General features: G+C 40.7%; 1 protein-coding gene across 3 annotated transcripts; it reads right to left on the bottom strand.

The window, feature by feature from the left end:
• Positions 1–386: 386 nt before the first annotated feature.
• On the bottom strand, positions 387–20,853 carry LOC115743058 (vesicle-associated protein 2-1-like). 3 transcript variants are annotated; one of them, XM_048276811.1, is made up of 8 exons: positions 20,628–20,851; positions 20,297–20,531; positions 18,461–18,531; positions 18,194–18,275; positions 17,932–18,047; positions 17,699–17,830; positions 16,896–16,970; positions 16,336–16,535 (listed from the first exon to the last, which is right to left on the bottom strand). In XM_048276811.1, exons 2-8 carry the CDS (start codon positions 20,352–20,354, stop codon positions 16,401–16,403), a joined length of 669 nt encoding a protein of 222 aa, XP_048132768.1. In that variant the 5' UTR covers positions 20,355–20,531; positions 20,628–20,851; the 3' UTR covers positions 16,336–16,400. The 3 variants fall into 3 exon arrangements, with proteins under 3 accessions (XP_030533508.1, XP_048132768.1, XP_030533505.1); XM_030677648.2 differs by lacking the exon at positions 16,336–16,535 and adding an exon at positions 387–575 and having other exon boundaries at positions 20,297–20,853; XM_030677645.2 differs by having other exon boundaries at positions 20,297–20,851.
• Between the last annotated feature and the right edge of the window lie 133 nt (positions 20,854–20,986).

Here is a 20,986-nt window from a genome sequence, read left to right on the forward strand (position 1 = left end):
TTCGAATGAAATGAAAATTTTTCTACCGACCAAAAAAAAAAAAAAAGTTTTGAGCCCAATCCTCGGCCTGTCGAACTTTTGAAAAGAAGGGCACTTCCGAGTTGGGGAATAATTTTGACCCAAAAAAAAAAGTTAGGCAATAAAACAAAGATAGTCCTGGCTAAGATTATGTTCTATGGATACATTGTGATCTTTATCCGACTGCCATGTTTTGTTTGAAGCTTAGAATTAGAAGACTTTCCATCCCAGCTTGCAGATTCTATTACCATGTAATAGAATCTGCAATCGCGTGGGAGAAAATCCACCGAAAGAATAAAGCAAACAAGCAAACTTTCTAACCGGGCTTAAATTTCCGACCAAAAAAAAAAAAACCGGGCTTAAATTTCTTAACAAGGAACTAATCCAACCACCTGCGTCTTGCAGCTTTGACCGGTAGCTACTCATTCTGCAGGCGGGGACGAGTACAAGAAGGCTAACATGAATCCAATCGCTGCGCCGGCCAAAGCCACCACGAGTGCAGACATGAAGGAGAAGCCCCGGCCGCTTCTTCGGTATCTTTGTGTTTTCAACATGTCCTACAAAGATCGGGGAAGTGGGAAACTATCATTAATCAAGAAAGACAATATTGTAGCAACCCATTGTTCATTGCCATCGCAATTCCGATAAACAATGAACTTTCATTCAAAAATTTTCCCAAAGATGTAGCAATATTACTGCCTCGAATTTTTGACAAAACACTGATAGAGAGGAGAAAATGAACATCAAAAGTGTTGAAGTTATTGTCTCACATTGCTTAATAATAAGTCTTATCAACGTGAGATTTTGGGTTGGATTTCCTAACGAAAAGAAATCTCTACTCATAGAGGAGAAAAGCAGATGAAAGGCTTCTCTGCGAAACAAGTTCCACAACAGCCATGGCAGATGCAGAGGGACAAAGAACTAGGGCAGGCAATGCCTGGAGGCGGTAGGACGGAATACAAAATACACGTAAATGCACGTACAATATACTGACTTACGAAAAAAAATACTCATCCATTTAGACTAAAACACATCGTACACATGAGGTATTATGTTTGTGTAAAAGTACTTCGACTTGTTACATTTTTTCTACATTTTTACCGATCAATTACTGAGATAACAAGTAAGTTATCGGGATGTCGATGCATGTCCTCTACAATGTGATAGGTCAACTCATCCTATGCTTTAGGTCTGGTTACATCTGTTCTTTTTCCCTAGGGTTTCTCTCCTTCCTGCCTCCGCCCCCCTTCTTTTTCCTGCAAAGCGTTCCCGAGGGAGAGAGAGGGTTCTTTTTAATAAATTTCTTCATTAATTTTGCGGACGAGCAATTGACATCTAAGCTCGCTGAAGATTGAAGCACGAGTGTTTCGAAAGAATCTGCTCGCTCCGACTCTAGGTGTTTGTTTTAGATTGTCAAGCGCTTCGCAAATTCTCAAAGCTTTTTCTCTGTCAATCGGCTTATCCGATAGTGATTTTGTGATCAACATGTATCTTTTTGCAGTTACTCTCTCTCGATCTAGAGTGACATTTAGATTTGGGTGCTCTTCTATTCCAATGTAAAAATAAATCTTGGATTTGCAAGGCCTTTTTTTTGTACTCTTTCGACTTGTTGAGGTTATTGTTATCTCTGTACGGTGATGGTTCCGGGGACGCCGAACCTAGGCGTGCACCACATTTTGACAAAGCCGTAGCTACCGGAGAGAGATTTCTTGGTGTGTGCTCGCCACCGATGATAATGCAAGATTCGGTGATCGACCTCCGGTTGTGTTTGAATGCAATCACATTTCCGCCTTGAAAAATGAGCGATTTTCTGCGATGCGGGTCAAGTTGGTTCACTTTTTAGATTTACTTACTTTGTGAGATTTTCATTTTTATTTTGAAGTGATGTATTTCTCTTTGATATGAAATGAAAAAAAAAAAAAAACTCATCCTGTGCTTTGAAATTGATTGAGACCCTATGTTAAGCTTTGATTTTAGTAGGAAAAGTTACTCGTACTATTATAAAGATTTTACCGAAGACATGATCTTCCTTATTAAAGTCGTGGGTTTATAGTCTATTATTAATGATTATCTTGCTATTGATAGCGAGAATTACTGCATTTTATAAATCTTCTACTTTAAATAGTGAGAGATATAAGCTGCGCATGGAAAATTTGAAGTGGAAAAGAAATTAGCATTCCTGCTAAGCAATTCTATAATCACATCCTTCTCTTCCAAACCATAGTTTTGCTTCTCTTCATCCATGCAAAATCGTAACACGTAAATCCAAGAGAAGGAAACGGTAGAAAAACCAAAGCAAGGTGGAACATTCCATGGCCGCTCTCTTCTTCGCCTTTCTTCTCTTCTCGAATGCCGTCGGCGGCGTGCAGACCGGCAGCCGATCGACCGGATCCGCCGCCGCACCGAGGACTACGGGTTCTGCAACAAGACCTTCAACCAGCACATCTCGGCGGGCCAAGAGACGGACATGCGAGGCCCGGCTCGGATAGCCCTAGAGCAAGGCCCGGGGAGCGACACCAATACCCGGGTCTTCGCGAAGAGGTGGTGCGGGAGGTCTCTGACAAGGATCTCCCGAACCACATCCAAAATTGCATTAATTTCCGAACCCTTTGAATGAGAGGAACAAGGAGATGAGTATTCTCATCACCATGTCTCCGAACACTGCTTATATACTTAGCCGAGGAAGAGTTTGAACCGCTAAACCCAGTGTCGCGACCTAGAAAAAAATAGACGAGTTAATTTTCGGGCTAATGGATTATCGGGTTCATTAATTAACTAACCTAACTCGGACTCTCCCAAGTCCATACCAAATCGCAACTTAAGGTTCAAATAATTAACATGCAACGTGTTTTGAATTTGGAGTCGCCACTAATCATTTTCGGTAGGTTGATTAGAAACCTAAATAAAATAGCGGGAGAAAACTATCTTATTTCCGCGAACCGGAGATTTTGAATTCGGGGATTTGGTTACGCTAGATTACTCTAACGCCCTTTCGGTACCATTTTCATGAAAAATATTTGATTTGGCAATTTTGATGGATTTTACTTGAAATTCAAAGATGCAATTTTTTTGGTTTTTTCTTCTTTTTTATGGGGATGTAAAACATTGAACTTTGTACGATATACACCATGAGTGATTTAGAAAAAAAGAAAACGCAGCCAATCACGAGTATTTACAAAAATAAATTAACATGTAATAATGCTAAAATTTGGAACACGTGGCATGTCTAAAATAAATAAACAAATGTTCAAACCAAACGATTACATTTTTGTAGATCGAGATGGAAAAGATTACCTTCTATTACACAAAATCTTACTCACATACATGTTATAGTTCTCTTCAAGATCTCGGAGTTGGAAGAACGCGGCTGTCGTCGAAAATGGCAAGCAATGGCGTTGTTGGGTGGCGAGAGGCGAAATATGTGTCGGGACTCGTCGAAGATGATGCTCTACTAAAACTCTTTTCTTCACTCTCGAATTTTCTCTTCTGATTTTTCTCAAGAACTCTCTTTTTCCTCTCTAAAAATTCCTCTCAAAAACTCTCTCAAAACTCTCTCAATTCTCTTCCACTCCCCCCTCTAAAACTCTTCTCAAGAGCTCTCTACCTTCTCTATCACCAAAATTCTCCTCCTCAATTCTCAAGAACTCTCCCTCTTTTATAGCCAAATTTCTCCACCCTTCATTCTTCGTCTTCATTTCTTCACCTTCCATTTTCATCTTCCCTTCTTCATCTTCATTTCTTCACCTTCCATTTTCATCTTCCCTTCTTCATCTTCATTTCTTCACATTCCATTTTCATCTTCCCTTCATCACCTTCCCTTCATCATCTTTCCTTCTTCATCTTCCCTTCTTCATCTTCTTTTGGTATTTGCAATACAGTCCCTGAAGTTCCAAGTATTTGTAATGCAGTCCCCGAAATTTTAAGTATTTGCAATACAGTCCCTGAAGTTTCAAATCTTCTCGGTGTATTTTTCCATCCCGTGCCTAGTCTAGACGCATGCTAAATTAAGTGTTCGCTTTGCCCAATTATATGCCAATGCAATGTACGCTAAAAATAAATATGTGAGATGATTTTTTATAATTTTTATGCAAAAAATAGATTAGTCAAAATTTAGGCGTCAACAGCTGCCCCTCTTTGAGTGGAGGCTCGTAGAGGTTCCGCTCAAAGACAAAATTGAATCCTAAATTTTGACAGTGCAAATTATGGATGAACTTTTTGGCGGGAGTTTTAATCCCATTTTTTATATAATGAAGTGATGCATGATATGCAAGACCGTAAATAACATGTGTCATAATTTCCCTTTTTCATGTTAGAGAAACCTGCACATGGATCGCATACAAGAATACCTGTTTTACCAAATTTCTCGTAAGCTACTTGGTTCTCTTAATTTCCAAGCTTCTTTTTGCGGATGCAAGGATTTTAAGGTATTTGGCCTATCTGTTATCAGAGACTTCTCCCTAATGCAAGACAGCGCAAGATATGTGTGTCGTTTGAGATCACAAGAGCTACGTCGTTGTGAGTCGAAAGAAGTGAAATCAAGTTCACAAGAGCTACGTCGTTGTGAGTTGATTAAATGTTGAAATCGCCGGTGCATATGTCTTCACGATTCGACAAAGGGGAATCAAAATCATAAGAGCTACGTCATTATGATTTGGTTTGGATCAAAACCATGGGTGCTTATGTCTTCATGATTTGATAAAGGAGCCGAAAATCATAAGAGCTATGTCATTATGAGCCGACTAAAGGTCAAGATCACTAGTGCATACGTCTTCGTGATTCGAGACCGAAATCATAAGAGCTACGTCGTTATGATTTGATAAGATGTCAAGATCGCCAGTGCATATGTCTTCACGACCTGACGTAAGAGGCATATTGCCCGAATTGAACAATATTTGATAGGAGCACCATCGAATGGAATCGATAAGTACAAAAGGGGCATATTGCCCGAATTGAATCATAATAACTATCATCAGAAGAGTTGTTAATTTGAAAAGGGGTTCAGAAAACTTACGTGGGTTCTCCAAACGATTAATCAAGGAACGAAACAGATTGCTCGTATCGTACCCGGTAGGCATTTGCCAGCAAAACTTGCTCATTCAATAATCCTTGGATGAATTTCGAGACCTTGGGAGGGAACTCGAACATCGAGAATGTATTACCCATCATGGAATGTCGGAGGTAACACGTGCAAACATATTCAATAATGAGTATAATGCAATTACTCATACTATGGTTCATGCATAACCATTCTGTCAAGTTTGCATTACCAATTTTGTCCAGGGAGGTTCTCATATTACGAATACCTCGAATGTGAGCTGAATGGGGGGACTTCGGTCCAAAAGGGCTTTCTCTCACTCTCGAGAAAAGCTATTTATCCTGTCTGCAGGATTCAAGAGAAATCACTCAATCTTTCCATCATCGCATTCGATAAGGATCCAAGTAATCTCGCAATTGATACGACCGAGCCGATCGGGAGGTCTTGATTAGAACCGTAATGAGAGCTAGGTCAAAGGTTTACAAATGGGACTCTAATTGAGTCAAGGCTGCTGAAATGAATTTCTTCGTTATCCGCTCCGGGTTTACAAGTCAAGAACCCTACAAAAATGAGAGAGAAATAATCTTGCTCGAACCTCTTCGAGTGATGCTTAAAATCATTTAACTCTACGTTAACTCAAGTGCCATAATCAGAAGAGACTTGGAGGGTTATAACGTAGGCTAGGATTGGGGACCGAGGAACGAAAAGGCTCGTTTTGGCTCAGAAATTAAATGAGAAGGGGCCTGACGTTGGTGATCATCACCGACTAGTCACCGATCTTGGTCTTCCGGAAATGTCTTCGAAAAGAATTCCATCATTGAATGATGGATGGTAGTTTTCTACTGAAAATTGCACTTTGCAAACCGACTTCTTGGGGAGTCTTCTTCACAACAAGTGTCTGTCGAGGATTTGCAAGAGACACAATGCAAACATGTACATGGAATTTACAACTTAACATGCAAAAATGTACATTCAAAATTCAGAAGTACTTTACAAATGAATGTGCATTGGCCTTACTTTTGGTAGGCACTTTGCTTTTCCTATGCTTGAAATTTTCATATGAGATCGGCCTTTGCTTTTCTTACTCCCGACTCTCATTTTCCTTTTTTTTTTCTTTTTTCTTTTTTCTTCGAGAAGAGATTTCTTTTCCTTTTTCTTTGAGAGCTCTTCGACATCTCTTTATTTTGCTTTTTTTTTTTTTTTTTTTTTTTCGAGAGCGGGCTCTTCTCCTTTAAGTTGAGTTTGCTTCTCCTTTTTTTTTACAATCCCATGATTTTGAACCAGGAATTACAACAAACATAAACATTTACAAAAAATTATGTAAACATAAAAAATCTAGCATACAAGAAATGAGTCCATTCGGGAATTCTCTGTTGACCCGACCATCTCCAATTCTAATCCTTGGGAAAATGCTATCTTCGTCTTTGGAATGAGCAAATGATCACCAACAGGGGTTTAAGAAATGAATTTGTAGGCTCAAGTGGGCTATGCAAAGAATGAAGTGTATAGGATAGAGAAATGAATGCTTTTCATCATCTTAAGGCACTTGAATTAAAATTCGAGTATAAATGCAAAGAAACACTCGGAGATTAATGTTAGTCCGAGCAAGAAAATTTCTAACCATTTACCTCGTGTTGCTGCTGGAATTAACTCGTCTGGACCCCGATGTAGGGTGGTTCTTGACAGGGGTAAAGAAATGAAACCACCGCTCAAAAGGGGTAATCAATGGATCACCCGTAGTGTTTGGGATAGAGAACTGAATGCCTCTGTCATTTCGGCTATCGTACCTTTTGCGAGAAAACCTTTTACCTTGTGAAATGCGGAACTTAGCCACCGTTCAACTCTCCCGAAAAAATGGGACGTGTTTGGGAAAGGATTGCTTTTCATCATCCTCCCCTGCCCATTCCATACATTCGATGTATCTTATGTAGTTCATGTTCCTTATTCAGAGTTGGTAAATTAAACATGAGGAACAGTCATGCGCAAACTATGCAATGTATGAGTGTTTTTGAGCATATAAAATGCAGCAACTTTTTATCTTGGTGGACAGAATTCGCAAGCACATAAGAAACTTCTTAGGGGCGTGGATTGGGAGTTGCCCCTGCTCATGCAAATGAGTTGCAAAACTTCATTATCTGGTTCGAGACATGAGATTGTCAAAGGCTCCAGGAATTTCTTATTTCATTAATTTTTCGGGGAGAATGGATACTTCCCTATCTCGGAAAGGCAGTGACCCCCGTAAAAATCAAAAGGGAAAGCGTCAATGTACGTTCTCATGTTCTAAACGAGTTGAAACGATACCGCTTTACCCTTGTACGAATTTCTTGTGAACTTTGAATTAAAAAGATCAACTCATCCGGATCGAATTGTATGTCCGGGATGTTATCTCTCCGGTTTTGTAACCATCCGGGCTGAGCTTCAATCGGCATTGAACTGCGAAGCAAAAAGGTTTTATTAATCTTTGTACATTGATGCCAAATCCCGAGATCGAACCCGGGATGCCTCGGACCATTGTCATTCCCCCAACCACTAGGTCGTGGTGATGTTGGCGTCCACGGTTGGTTCGCTTTTTGCTATATTGTTCTCAAAGCAGTTGGCAATCCCCTGTCGAGAATAAAATAAGCTTAATTTAGAGTTTGAAACGACCGAGAGCCAATTGGGACGATATGGAGTTACCCATCTTTGAGCCCGCTTGGCCTTTTACTCGTATTCTCCCAAGTAAGGCTATTCGGAATCTCTCTTTACGGGCGTTCAGGGGCGTCGTCCACAAATTGATTTGCTACGTGCCTAGCTTAACAAGGAACTCACACATTTGATAAGGGAGGAGAAAATTCGCCCTTTAACTCTAGGCAAATTCTAGACAGCTAGAAAGTAAAAAAAATATCCCACGCAGGGGAACTATACATGGAATTAAAGGAGTATTCATGCAAGATTGGTTCCACCTCTTTTGCTGGCCATTCCAATGATCGACTGATTTTTTCTTGGATCATACACAAACGATCGTTGTTTGAGGATTTATAATCACTTGCTTCGGATCACAACTCTGGAGGTCCTTCGGCTCCGAACCGGTCGATCAAGGTGGTGAGCTCATCATCAAAGTAATCTTCTGATTTTTCGAGCAATTGATACTCGAATTGGGCATTGTTACTTGCTAACATTGGCGACTGATTTCCCACTTTGTTTTCGCCATGAGCAGTCTGACTCCTTAAGCTTGAGCTTTCACCGTTGCCCACCATTATCTTAGCCACCAAAAGAGAAGTGGTTGACATTTCGGGAACCGGCAAAGGACTTTCCGGTGAAGCATGAATGGTGTGTACTATCTCAAAAGCGTGGTAGCAATCTTCTTCATCATGAGCCGGCTCGATGTAAGGGATGGCCGTTTCATTGAAAATCTGGTGATCTTTCTCTCCATGGACAATCACCAACTTCTGTTCGACCACGAACTTAATTTCTCTGATGAAGGCTTAATGAGACAGCTTCGGCGTTATGATCCAAGGTCGGTCTAGGAGAAGGTTAAAGGCCGAAGGAGTATCCAATACTTGGAAGAGAATGTCAAACAAAGAAGGCCCGATCTGAATCTCCAAGTTGATCCGCCCCAGCACATCCTTCTTTACGCCATCAAATGAGTGGACGGAAGTCTTGGCCGTTTGCAACCTATCCAGGTCGATTCCAAGACGATTCAATGTGGCTAATGGGCAAATATTCGGTGCCGACCCGTTGTCAATGAGTACCCAAGCTACGTGAGTATGCTTGTGTTTGACTGTTTTGTGCAAAGCTTTATTATGACCTCGCCCTTCGGGCGGAATCTCATCGTCAAGATAGCTTGAGACCGTATACGTAAGGAAGGAATTTCCACTTCAACTAGTAGAACAGCCTCCATTCCATATACAAGAGAATACGGGGTTGCCCCAGTAGATGTCCGGATCGAGGTCCGATACGCCATAAGTGCAAATGGCAACCTCTCATGCCAATCGCGATAATTTTCAGCCGTCTTCGCTAAGATTTTCTTGATGTTCTTATTAGCGGCTTCTCTTGCTCCATTCATCTGAGCACGATATGGGGAAGAGTTCGGATGCTTGATCTTGAATTCCTTAAACAATTCGTCCATTAGCTTGTTGTTTAAGTTCGAGCCATTTGTCGCTGATTATGGCTTCGGGTGAACCGTATCGAGCAATGATATCCCGACGGATAAATTTCACGATATTTCGTGCCGTGACCGCTAAATAGGATGCGGCTTCGATCCATTTGGAGAAATAGTCAATCGCCACCAAGATGAATCGATGGCCATTGGATGCTTTAGGGTTGATAGGGCCGATAACATCAATGCTCCACATAGAAAACGGCCATGGTTCGGATAACTGATGCAACTCATTTGGAGGGACATTAATCTTGTCACCATGAATCTGACATTTGTGACAGCTTTGGACATGCTGAATACAATCTCTTTCGAGCGTGAGCCAATAATAACCCAATCTCATAATCTTCTTAGCTAACAAGTGGCCATTCATGTGTGGACCACAGATCCCTTCATGCACTTCCATCATCAGACGAACCGCTTTGGTTGAATCAATGCATCTTAGCGAGACAGAATCGAATGACCGCTTGTACAAATTCTCTCTGTTCAAGAAGAACTTCGAGGCCATCTTCCTTATGTGCTTTTGGTCAGATACGGTACTTTTTGAGGAACTCCCGCTTCTGAATATAAGTCTTGATGTCATGGTACCTCGGCTTACCATCGGGTTCATCGATTACGGCCATACAATATGCCGTCTTTTTTAATACCTCGATCTTCGGTGGGTCAACCTCAAGTCCATTGGCGATTTGTAACATTGAAGACAAGGTAGCCAATGCATCAGCGAATCGATTATGAGTCCCGGACAGATACTCAAATGAGATATCCTCAAATTCCTCCACCAGTTCATCCAGATACTCATGGTAGGGCATCAATTTAGCATCTCTCATCTTCCACTTTCCTTACCGCGAACCTCTTAGTCGTCGTGGCGACATTACCGTACCAACCTTTCTTTATACCGTTCTCGATTTCTTCAGCCATTGCGATGAGATGGCTGAATGACGTGGCAGCGGATCCCAAAATTCGGGTTCTCATAACTTGCGGCAGAGTGGAAACAAACAATTTCATGAGCTCCCTTTCGGGAGGGACTAGTTTCATTTGAGATGCCACGTTCCTCCACCTGGTAGCATCTTGTTTGATTGTTTCTCCCTTCTTCATCTCAAGCTGCTCAAGGTCTTCTCTAATGGTGAGCACGTCCAAGTTAAAGCTAAAATATTTGATGAAAGCATTAGCTGCCTTCTCCCAATCATCAATCCAGTAGATCTCGTAGTCCGTATACCATCTCATGGCAGCTTCTTTTAAACTAGCCTGGAAAGTCTGAACCATTAGGGGGCCGTTGGTCGCATGCTTGTTCATTCTTGCCTGGTACATCTGGACGTCTTGAACCGGGTTGGAAGTTCCATCATACTTCTCAAAATCGGGCATCTTGAACTTCTCCGGCATTGTGACCTTTGAAAAGATAGACATGTCAATCTGGGGCATGTTGTGAGTCCCCTCAACCTCTCGGATCCTCTGTTTCATTTGGGTCAACAGCTTGGTCGCGTCACCATTCAATCCGGGGGCCACGGGATCGGCTTGAGGGATTGGGACTACGGGCGGCGTGCTCGGGCTCACGCCTGCGATGATCATATCATCTAGTGGCATTGTCGGATAGGAAGTAGCTTCCGGAGCTTTACCGAAGTTGTCCATAGGAGAAACTAGAGTAGGAAGCGGCGGGCTGGCGGTGGATGATTGAAGTTTGGCGGTGAAGGCGGCCATCATTTCTTCTATCTTTCGGGACATCATCCCTTCAAAGCGCTCGGTCAAGGAGCCAAGTTTCTCGTCTAGGGCAAGACCGACGGTAGCGTTGATGTTGGCCATCCTCTTCGCGACTAATCGAGTAATATATGGAGGATCCGTGATAAATTACCCGTACGCAATAACAAACCCAAAATTAGTACAGGGAGCAAGAATAGTGAGCCGGCCCATGGCATCCCTCTAGACTCAAACTAACAAAGTGATTATGACCAAAGGATTGAAATATGCAATTTTCAGTTTGTCCGCTTTTACGAAAAAATTCGTATTAATTCGCACGTTGATCAAAACATGTCCAAATTTTACGAGCTTGTAGTTGAGAAGGTGATGAACAACTTTTATGTTGGCCAATCGGACTAGAAATGCGCGGATCAAATCAGTTTAATGTGTCTTTCCAAAAAAAATCATGTTCAGAAAACTGTTATAACCGCATGTTGTTGAAAAAACGAAGGGCCATCTTAAATTATGAATTTAATTCTGAAATTTTGTAAGATATTAGTTGAAACATAGGTCTACAACTTTCGTGTTTGGTACTTACTCAAAGCTCGATCGTAGAATTTAGTAAAAATCGCACAACAGGAATAAGCCAAATCAGAATTGAGGACAACTGATGAAATTGTAAAAGCTACGGAAGCAAAGTGCGAAATTGGAAATAAGACAATGAAACTTCTAAATAATCAACCTAAACCATGGACCGGCCCAAAATAAAAATGAGATAACAGGGTACAAGAGACAAGAAACTACCTCTCATACGAAGAAAATGTCAATCACAAAGACATGCGCATGAATCGTGAGTTTAAATCTTATTCTATCTATCCAAAAGGCTTTTGCAAAGTGAAATGATGAACGAAACGACATGTCGCAGCCTCAAGCACAATCATCATGACTAGTCGCAACCTCGCGTACAATAGTCATGACTAGTCGGGTCCAATCACTTCGGCTTGGTTCGGTCGACAAGGGCAATTATCATGCATCGTAGCCTCACGTGCATGAGAACAACCCTTGAGCCATTTTTTGAAAAAAATTTCGGGATCCGGATGGGATAACCTTTAGCGAAACCTTACCACCAAGGTTAAAGAACCATATAAATACCATCTTAAAACTATTAGTGTGACCCAGGTCCGGTCACGGGTTATGTGCGGTGTAGTGCAAATACGATAAATCATGCACAACAATTAAAGGCAAACACCGCTTCAATGATTCAAAAGTTAAATCACAATTCCAATTCACCAAGCCTGCAAAACAAAGGGTTAGCCGATCACTCCTCCCCTTATAACTCCCAATCTGCAAAAACATTTAACACCTAAGAATGAGAATTCAACCAAAGTTTACCAAATCAAGTGATTTCTTTTTCATGAAATTATCTGGCCTAAGTCCTCTTCAAATCCCCAGCGGAGTCGCCAAGCTGTCGCGACCTAGAAAAAAATAGACGAGTTAATTTTCGGGCTAATGGATTATCGGGTTCATTAATTAACTAACCTAACTCGGACTCTCCCAAGTCCATACCAAATCGCAACTTAAGGTTCAAATAATTAACATGCAACGTGTTTTGAATTTGGAGTCGCCACTAATCATTTTCGGTAGGTTGATTAGAAACCTAAATAAAATAGCGGGAGAAAACTATCTTATTTCCGCGAACCGGAGATTTTGAATTCGGGGATTTGGTTACGCTAGATTACTCTAACGCCCTTTCGGTACCATTTTCATGAAAAATATTTGATTTGGCAATTTTGATGGATTTTACTTGAAATTCAAAGATGCAATTTTTTTGGTTTTTTCTTCTTTTTTATGGGGATGTAAAACATTGAACTTTGTACGATATACACCATGAGTGATTTAGAAAAAAAGAAAACGCAGCCAATCACGAGTATTTACAAAAATAAATTAACATGTAATAATGCTAAAATTTGGAACACGTGGCATGTCTAAAATAAATAAACAAATGTTCAAACCAAACGATTACATTTTTGTAGATCGAGATGGAAAAGATTACCTTCTATTATACAAAATCTTACTCACATACACGTTATAGTTCTCTTCAAGATCTCGGAGTTGGAAGAACGCGGCTGTCGTCGAAAATGGCAAGCAATGGCGTTGTTGGGTGGCGAGAGGCGAAATATGTGTCGGGACTCGTCGAAGATGATGCTCGACTAAAACTCTTTTCTTCACTCTCGAATTTTCTCTTCTGATTTTTCTCAAGAACTCTCTTTTTCCTCTCTAAAAATTCCTCTCAAAAACTCTCTCAAAACTCTCTCAATTCTCTTCCACTCCCCCCTCTAAAACTCTTCTCAAGAGCTCTCTACCTTCTCTATCACCAAAATTCTCCTCCTCAATTCTCAAGAACTCTCCCTCTTTTATAGCCAAATTTCTCCACCCTTCATTCTTCATCTTCATTTCTTCACCTTCCATTTTCATCTTCCCTTCTTCATCTTCATTTCTTCACATTCCATTTTCATCTTCCCTTCATCACCTTCCCTTCATCATCTTTCCTTCTTCATCTTCCCTTCTTCATCTTCTTTTGGTATTTGCAATACAGTCCCCGAAGTTCCAAGTATTTGTAATGCGGTCCCCGAAATTTTAAGTATTTGCAATACAGTCCCCGAAGTTTCAAATCTTCTCGGTGTATTTTTCCATCCCGTGCCTAGTCTAGACGCATGCTAAATTAAGTGTTTCGCTTGCCCAATTATATGCCAATGCAATGTACGCTAAAAATAAATATGTGAGATGATTTTTTATAATTTTTATGCAAAAAATAGATTAGTCAAAATTTAGGCGTCAACACCGCGAGTGGTCTGTTTATGGGTTATTTGTTAAAGAAATCTCACTTGATGAATATGCTTATGGTTTCTTCTATTTCTCCGATCGTTGATTAAGAAATGATGTCAAGTTTGATTCAGATTAATGATTTTGACTGATTGTCTTTACTTATAGTATAAGTTAAAAGCAGTAAGAATTAGAATGAGAAGTGCAATAGCAATAAGACTGTTTATTTTGCGAAAAAATGAGAAATTTCGGACGCAGGAGGGAGCTCCATGGGGGCGATGGAGAGTAACACCGGAAAGAGATTGATGGACAAAGAAAAGGAATGCGAAGTTTTGTAGGGAGGAAAGAAATGATTTTCTCTTTTGATGGTGTTTTTTCCATTGACGAAATGTTTTTTTTCTTGACTAGTTTATTTTCCGTGAACCGAATACCAAAAAATCTGTAAGAAAAAAAAATCCTCAAATATGTTTTCCGTGAAGCAAATAGAACCTAAATACAAGAACATCTAATCTCATTATTTTATTTGGCAATAACTTGGGATTTAATCCCATATGGTGAATCTTTGCCAGTAAATTTGGAGATGTACAAGTAAAAACGATAGGACCGCTGAATAAAACTCATAGGCAGCGTACAGTAATCAAAGGAAATAAAATTGGTATGAATATCTACGAATTCAAGAAGAGGAAACGAAATAATATAATCCAAGATCGAATCCAATTTTGCTTTGATCAACATCGTGGTCCGACCTTCCACCGCTGCGTTGGCATGGCGTATCAACACAAGGGGCAAGAATGTCTCTTCCCCTACCACCGCGGCCATGCAATCCACGTGATAAACATGCGAGCAGGGCATTTTCGTCGCATCCGTCCCGCCCGCGAGCTCCTCCATGCAGACGGTGCACTCGCTTGTCGGATCGCCGTCCTTCTCCCTAATTCGATCTCTCCAAAGCCAGCTCGGAAAAGCAAAGGTTGTTCCTTGAGCGATGATGATAATTCTCCTTCCAAGAGTACATGAATCGCGGCGTAGATGGTTACTTCCAAATAGATGAGATTGGCGCCGTCATGGCGGGGGTCGTGGTCATCCGAACCGCCTGGTCGTACGACATTCGGATGATAGCGGCTAATACTCCAAAAAGGAACTTCAATTTCGGACCGATAAGATTCTAGAAGCTAGAGGTAGAGCTATGAGATAGTACTATGGAAACCAGGCATTTGTGAGTTAAGAAATTAAAAGTAAGTGGCAACACGTATTCCACACTAACACAAGCTCCTAATGAATAATCTTGCTTTCAGGAAATCAAACTGGCGGTTTGAATAAAACTTCGCAAAGCTAACGATACTCTACTCTTCCCATTCATCAGTGAATTACATAACTCGGTCGAAATCTAACCTGGCCACCGTTCCAGAGAAGCTCATTGGACTAAACCCGGGTGGGCCGTGTGGACCGGCCGGGTGGGGGGGCGGGGAGGGCATCATGGGTTCGTACCCAATCCCCGCGCCGATGGATGTATTTAAGGGCAAAATTCAACTGGAACACGATCCTATGATCATTGTTGGTACTCCAGTTGCTCGCCGTACGCATTCTTCGCGCACCCGTGATCATAAGAGAGTTGGTAACGCCGGAACAGAAACATCAATTGTCCGATAATGGTCTTTTTGACTCGTGAGTTTTTTTTTTTTGGTCGGAACTCGTGAGTTGAACTGGTGCAATTTGAGGGCTTTGAAGTTTAATAATGGAAACCATGAGACGGTCGAGATAAATATGTAAGTTTTTTCCTAGTTCGAGCAGAACTTGTCCAGAGAAAAAAATAAAAAATTCGAAAAAGATATTAACATAAGATTTGAGTCCTGCTTTAATTGTGAAACCGAGAACTAGTAGATCAAGGGCTTTAAGTCACCGGAAGACAAATTTCAAACGTGATGGGATTCGGGTAAATCTCATATGAACCTAGTAATTTCAGTTTCTAAATGGGATAGTAATTTCCTTACCAAGTGCAAGTAATTTTTTTAAATCTATTGTACGACGACTAATTCAATCTCGAACATTTTGACGATTTGCCAATTTAGTCATAAACCTTTCAATTATGTCAATTTAGTCATTGTCAATTCAGTCCTAAACCTATTATTTGGGCAATTGACCGAAATGATTACATTGACAAATTGTCAAAAGGATTAGAACTAAATTGCAAATCGTGAAAAGATTGAAGAGTAAATCGGCACAAGTAAAAGGTTTATGACTAAATTGAAGAATCATCAAAAAATTTGAGACTAAATGATCGCAATTAAAAAGCTTGTGACTGAATTTAGCTAGCGTAAAATAGATTAAGGACTTTTTAAACAATTTACCCTCTCTCGTAGTTTTTGAGTCCAATCCTCGGCGTGTCGAACTTTTGAAAAAAGGGCACTTCCGAGTTAGGGAATAGACAAGATAGGTCTGGCTAAGATGATGCCCTATGGATACATTGTTAGCTTGAAGCTCAGAATAGGAAGACTTCTTCCATAACAGTTTCGCATCTTTGCAAATTCGAAAAGAGACTAATTTTTTTTTTTTTTTTTGGAAAGAGACTATTACCATGTAATAGAATCTGCAGACACGGGGAGAAGATCTACAGAAAGAATAAAGCAAACAAGCGAACGTTCTAACCGGGCTGAAATTTTTCTTTTTTTTACAAGGAACTAAACCAACCACCTGCCTCTTGCAGCTTTCACCGGTAGTTACTCATTCTGCGGATGGGGACGAGTACAGGTAGGCTAACATGAATCCAATCGCTACGCCGATGAAAGCCACCACGAGTGCAGATACGTAGGAGAAGCCCCGGCCGCTTCTTTGGTATCTTTGTGCTTTCATCATGTCCTACAAAGATTGGGGAAGGGAAAACTGTAATTGATCAAGAAAGACGATATCGTAGCGACCCATTGTCCATCGTTTAAAAGCCGGATCAAATCAGGATTGACAGGATGTTGAAATAATCTCCTCAATCAGTCACCAACGACCGAAGGTGGACAAGAATACCTCATTCACAGTGTCTCTGGCACTTGCTTCATTACTTATAATGTAAAGTATTAAGTGCACTAAGTAAATTTTGCTTTCATTTAATTTACTGCCAGCGGGTATCAAGCTACCATTTTCCCCCTCTCACTTTCTCTCCCCCCTCTTTTCCCTCCAATTGATATGCTAGTGGAGTAAAGCTTACACAATAACAGATGGACTCACAAGATCTTTCTGCAACCACTGTATTTGCCGAACAGCAGCATCTCTCTCATTCTTCATCCGCTGCAAAGCCAGACTCTAAAAAGGGAGGGAAATAATAAGCCGATTCTTAATCACCAAAACAAGCACTTAGCATCGCGATTCAGATGAAAAAAGAACTTCCATTCAAAAATTTTCCCAAGGATGCAGCTACACTACTGCCTCGAATTTTTTATGAAACACTGACAGAGAGGAGAAAATGAACAACGAAGGAAGTCTCTACTCAGACTGTAGTTAACTGACAGAGAGGAGAATATCAGACAACGGCCATGGCAGATACAGAGGGACAAAGAACTAGGACAGGCAATGCCAGATATCCATGCCTGCTGGCAGTAGGACAGCATACAAAGTTCATCCATTTTCTCTTCTTGTAAATTACAGCACTCGTTCTTCTTTTAGATAATTATCAGAACATGTAATTCTCACTGGATCAGTTTGATACCTTTGAATTCTTAGTTAAAAAAGAGAAACTTTCCCGGATGAATTATCCACCAGGTGAAAGAATACTTAATATTAACCTTTTCCTTGCAAATTGTGCTACCACACATCTATCAGCAGCTCATTTCACCATCCAATTACACTTCAGACATATGTCTACATAAATTTACCATGAGAGTGCATACTTCAATGTTCTATTAGATCAAGGCTCTTCTAGGTTTGGAGGTAGCAAGCTTTCAGAGCATGACCAGCAGATTGACCAAAAACCTTCAACAAAATCCTACGGAACCTTAAAAAGTCTAACCACACAAGGAGCAAAATGAGCTCACCGCGTCATCATCAGAACTTTGTATCAAGCCCCTAAAGGCTTCCTCTCCGGACTTTTCTTGAGGTGAGCTGGGAAAAATATAAACAACTCCGAGTTTGCGTTCCTCTACTAATCTTCCACCACCCTTATTGAACTGGATATGACATAAACATCAAGTCAATACAGAGAAAGAATGCCATCATCCAGTTTCCAGAGTTAATAAATAAGGTCAATTGTCAGAGAATTGATTCTCACTGTATCAGGTGGAAGTTCTTTGCCATCAGTATTAGGAGGCACTATGGTGCTTTGAAGAAGAAATTTGTCCTTGCATTGCATATCAGGCGGGTATTCTTGTTGGGCTTGGAGAGTAACTTCACATCAACATAAAAAGGCACATCAGAAATCCAGGGAAATAAGAAAAGGCAAAGTGCTGAAAGAAGCATTTGTCAAAAAAACGCATCTATCAGAGTGAACAAGCCATCATGAAAAGATAGCCGGTTGACATGATAAGCAGTACCTCTTATTAGACAGGCATCTTGAGGAGGTATTGTACAAGTGTTTGGTCGTACAAAGTACTTTTTAGGTGAAGTCGTTTTAACCTAGCAAAAGGAAAGACTTGGGAATAAATTGAGGCTGCACTGTACCAAGAAAAAGCGTAAGAGGAATAAACTAAACTAAATGAGGCTTTAGAAGTTTGACGTAATTTAGGAAGGCAGATGTAGAACTCAAAAGGGATATATTTATGCATGAATGTGCCCAAGTCTACACATCGGTCAAAGTGTACCTTAAATGCAACATGCTGTTCTGTGTTGTTGACAACTTTGAGGTCGCAATAGCTCTGCTTTTCCAGCTCAACTGGTTACATGAATTTGAACATCAGAAGTCCATCCATTAACATGAGAGAGCTAGAAGGAAGGCTCTTAGGTCACAAAGTAAGAAAAAGCTTGACATAAACAGACATTTTCATATATCAAACTCTCCCTATAATCATGCAATGCGGTATATCCCGCATGTTCCAGTCTCTTCCTCTATAAAAATAGCAATTCTTTGACACATTGTTTACCGGCAGAGATCAATAGATCATGCTTCTGGATAGCTAACCTGATATTACCAGTCAAACTGCAAACAAGATATAATTTTTATCTTCCCCTTGTTATGGAGAATAATGCACAGTTTATTCCATATTAAGGACAAAAGAGACACCATTACGCAGTAAAAATTCTTAAGCACAACCAACCAAATTATGAAAGGAAAACAAGAGTGCAATACAAATGCAAAAGCATTACTAAATGCAGAAATGACGTGACAACACGCCTTCCCCTGCAAAGAAAGAGTCCATGTTTACCTTCCACTAGTAAAAGGAATGTCAAACCAGTATTTGGCTCACAATCAAATAAAAACTTCACTGTCCTTGGCCTCCCTAACAATAGGCCCAGAATCATGTCTATTTGGAACAAGAGATACCCTTACTCCCCTAAGTGATATCGAGGCTGGAAGATCTTGCTCAACTAGAAATTGAGCTCACCATTCATCACAGTAACACTAAACTCTGTTTCCAGTAGTCAGGTTTGAGTTTAGAATGTTTCAAAAAACACCCAAAAACCCAACGGGCTGACTGCAACTGAACCGGACTTACTCTCATCGGTCGCTGATAAAATGATCATTAACGGTTCACAGATCACCACCCACCAATGATTTTAAAGATTTGAAACTTACAGTTTGGAGAATCCTATAAATCTACTGAATAGCAAATACTGGGAACACAATCCACTTAGCAACTGATCCATCGTGCGTTAATTGTATTACTTCACAAGAAACATTTTACCTTATGATACATATGTTTTTTCCAAATTAATAAGCCAATTCTCTCCAAAGATTCTCAAGACCATCTGCCAATTGTTGAAGCAATTTAGAAATAAGCACCAGCTAGTATCAGATGAACACTTCCCCCTCCCCCATATCCTTTTCACACACATCCCTGACTTCAATATTAATGTCAACATTCTTTAACACCCCAGACCCTTGCCACAGTAGCCAGAACAACGTTACAATCTCATGGGAATGATTTTCGCATGGATAATTCATGAGATCTATATGTCCTAATCATCCACGCAACCTTTTTGTCAAGTTTCTACACATTCTCATCTTCTAATCTCCTCAAAGGAGGTCAGGCCTAAAAAAGCACTTGAAAAGATCTTCTCACTGATCCAACCATGTCAAAACCCACCAGCTTTTTGCATACTCAAGCCAACTTTGCATACATTTCTGGCTTTAAAGAAGAGTACCAGCCTGATGAGACCCTTTTTCCATCAGTCCAAGATTGTCCTAAGAGTACGGTGAAAGGATCCAGACATGACTGCGAAGGGCTTTCTCAGAACAAAATTTATACTTTAGCTGGTTTACATAGAATTCTAATAGCAGAGAATTACTCATCCGCAGAAAACGTGATGAACCTTTTCATCTTTTCAATGTTTCCTTTCGTAACTTCAGTGCCACCCTATTCTCTAATTCGAGCAAACCAAGGAGACGGTGAATTCACTCAAATGTCATCTACCTGAAATCTGCTAATTAGAACTGAAACTGATAACCCAGAGAGAGAGGGAGAGAGAGAGGGAAGTACAAGTGAAATTGAGCTCGTCGGGATGAACAGAGATCAGTGGACGACCCGCGCCGGCCATCTTGGTGCCCTCACTGATACCGTAGATATCACCGCTTTTTCTTCAGCAACCCTGCGAACTCCCCTAATGATTGATCAGCCCCACATCATTCACCGCCATAGACAAAAGAAACCATAAGCTCCAAAACCTCCCCCTTAGAGTGACTGTCTCCTCGTTGTCCAATAGGCGTACCTGAATCTTATAGGTCCAAATAAGATAAGCCCGACCAATCACGCATAAAAGAACTCGAAGCTAAGTTAGTTAAACAAGGCAAGAGTTGGTAGAAGACAATACCCAGATCAAGAATCGTTCCGAGCTACAACCTCTGCCGGAGGATGGAAGTGGCAACGGTTTGCCTTACGTCATCGAACCCCAACAACGTTGGTAAATCAAGCTCGAGCGTACCAGCCCCTTTGATTCTTGGGAAACCCAAGTTCTAATGGTGGGTAGAGAAAATTCGAGAGAGACGGAATGATTGCCGAAGCTGACTATCTTAGGAGGTTGCTTAGACGCAAAATCAGAATCCCTTCAAGAGGAGGATGACTCCTTTTGCATATATCGTGTGCATGAGCATGTACGTGACAATGATAGCTTAATTGTGTAATTAATGTAAAAATGCGAGTTAATTTCCTTTAAGCACAAGCAAAAATTGC

Source organism: Rhodamnia argentea, chromosome 3 (genome assembly GCF_020921035.1).
Source record: "Rhodamnia argentea isolate NSW1041297 chromosome 3, ASM2092103v1, whole genome shotgun sequence".
NCBI classification, from domain to species: Eukaryota; Viridiplantae; Streptophyta; class Magnoliopsida; order Myrtales; family Myrtaceae; genus Rhodamnia; species Rhodamnia argentea.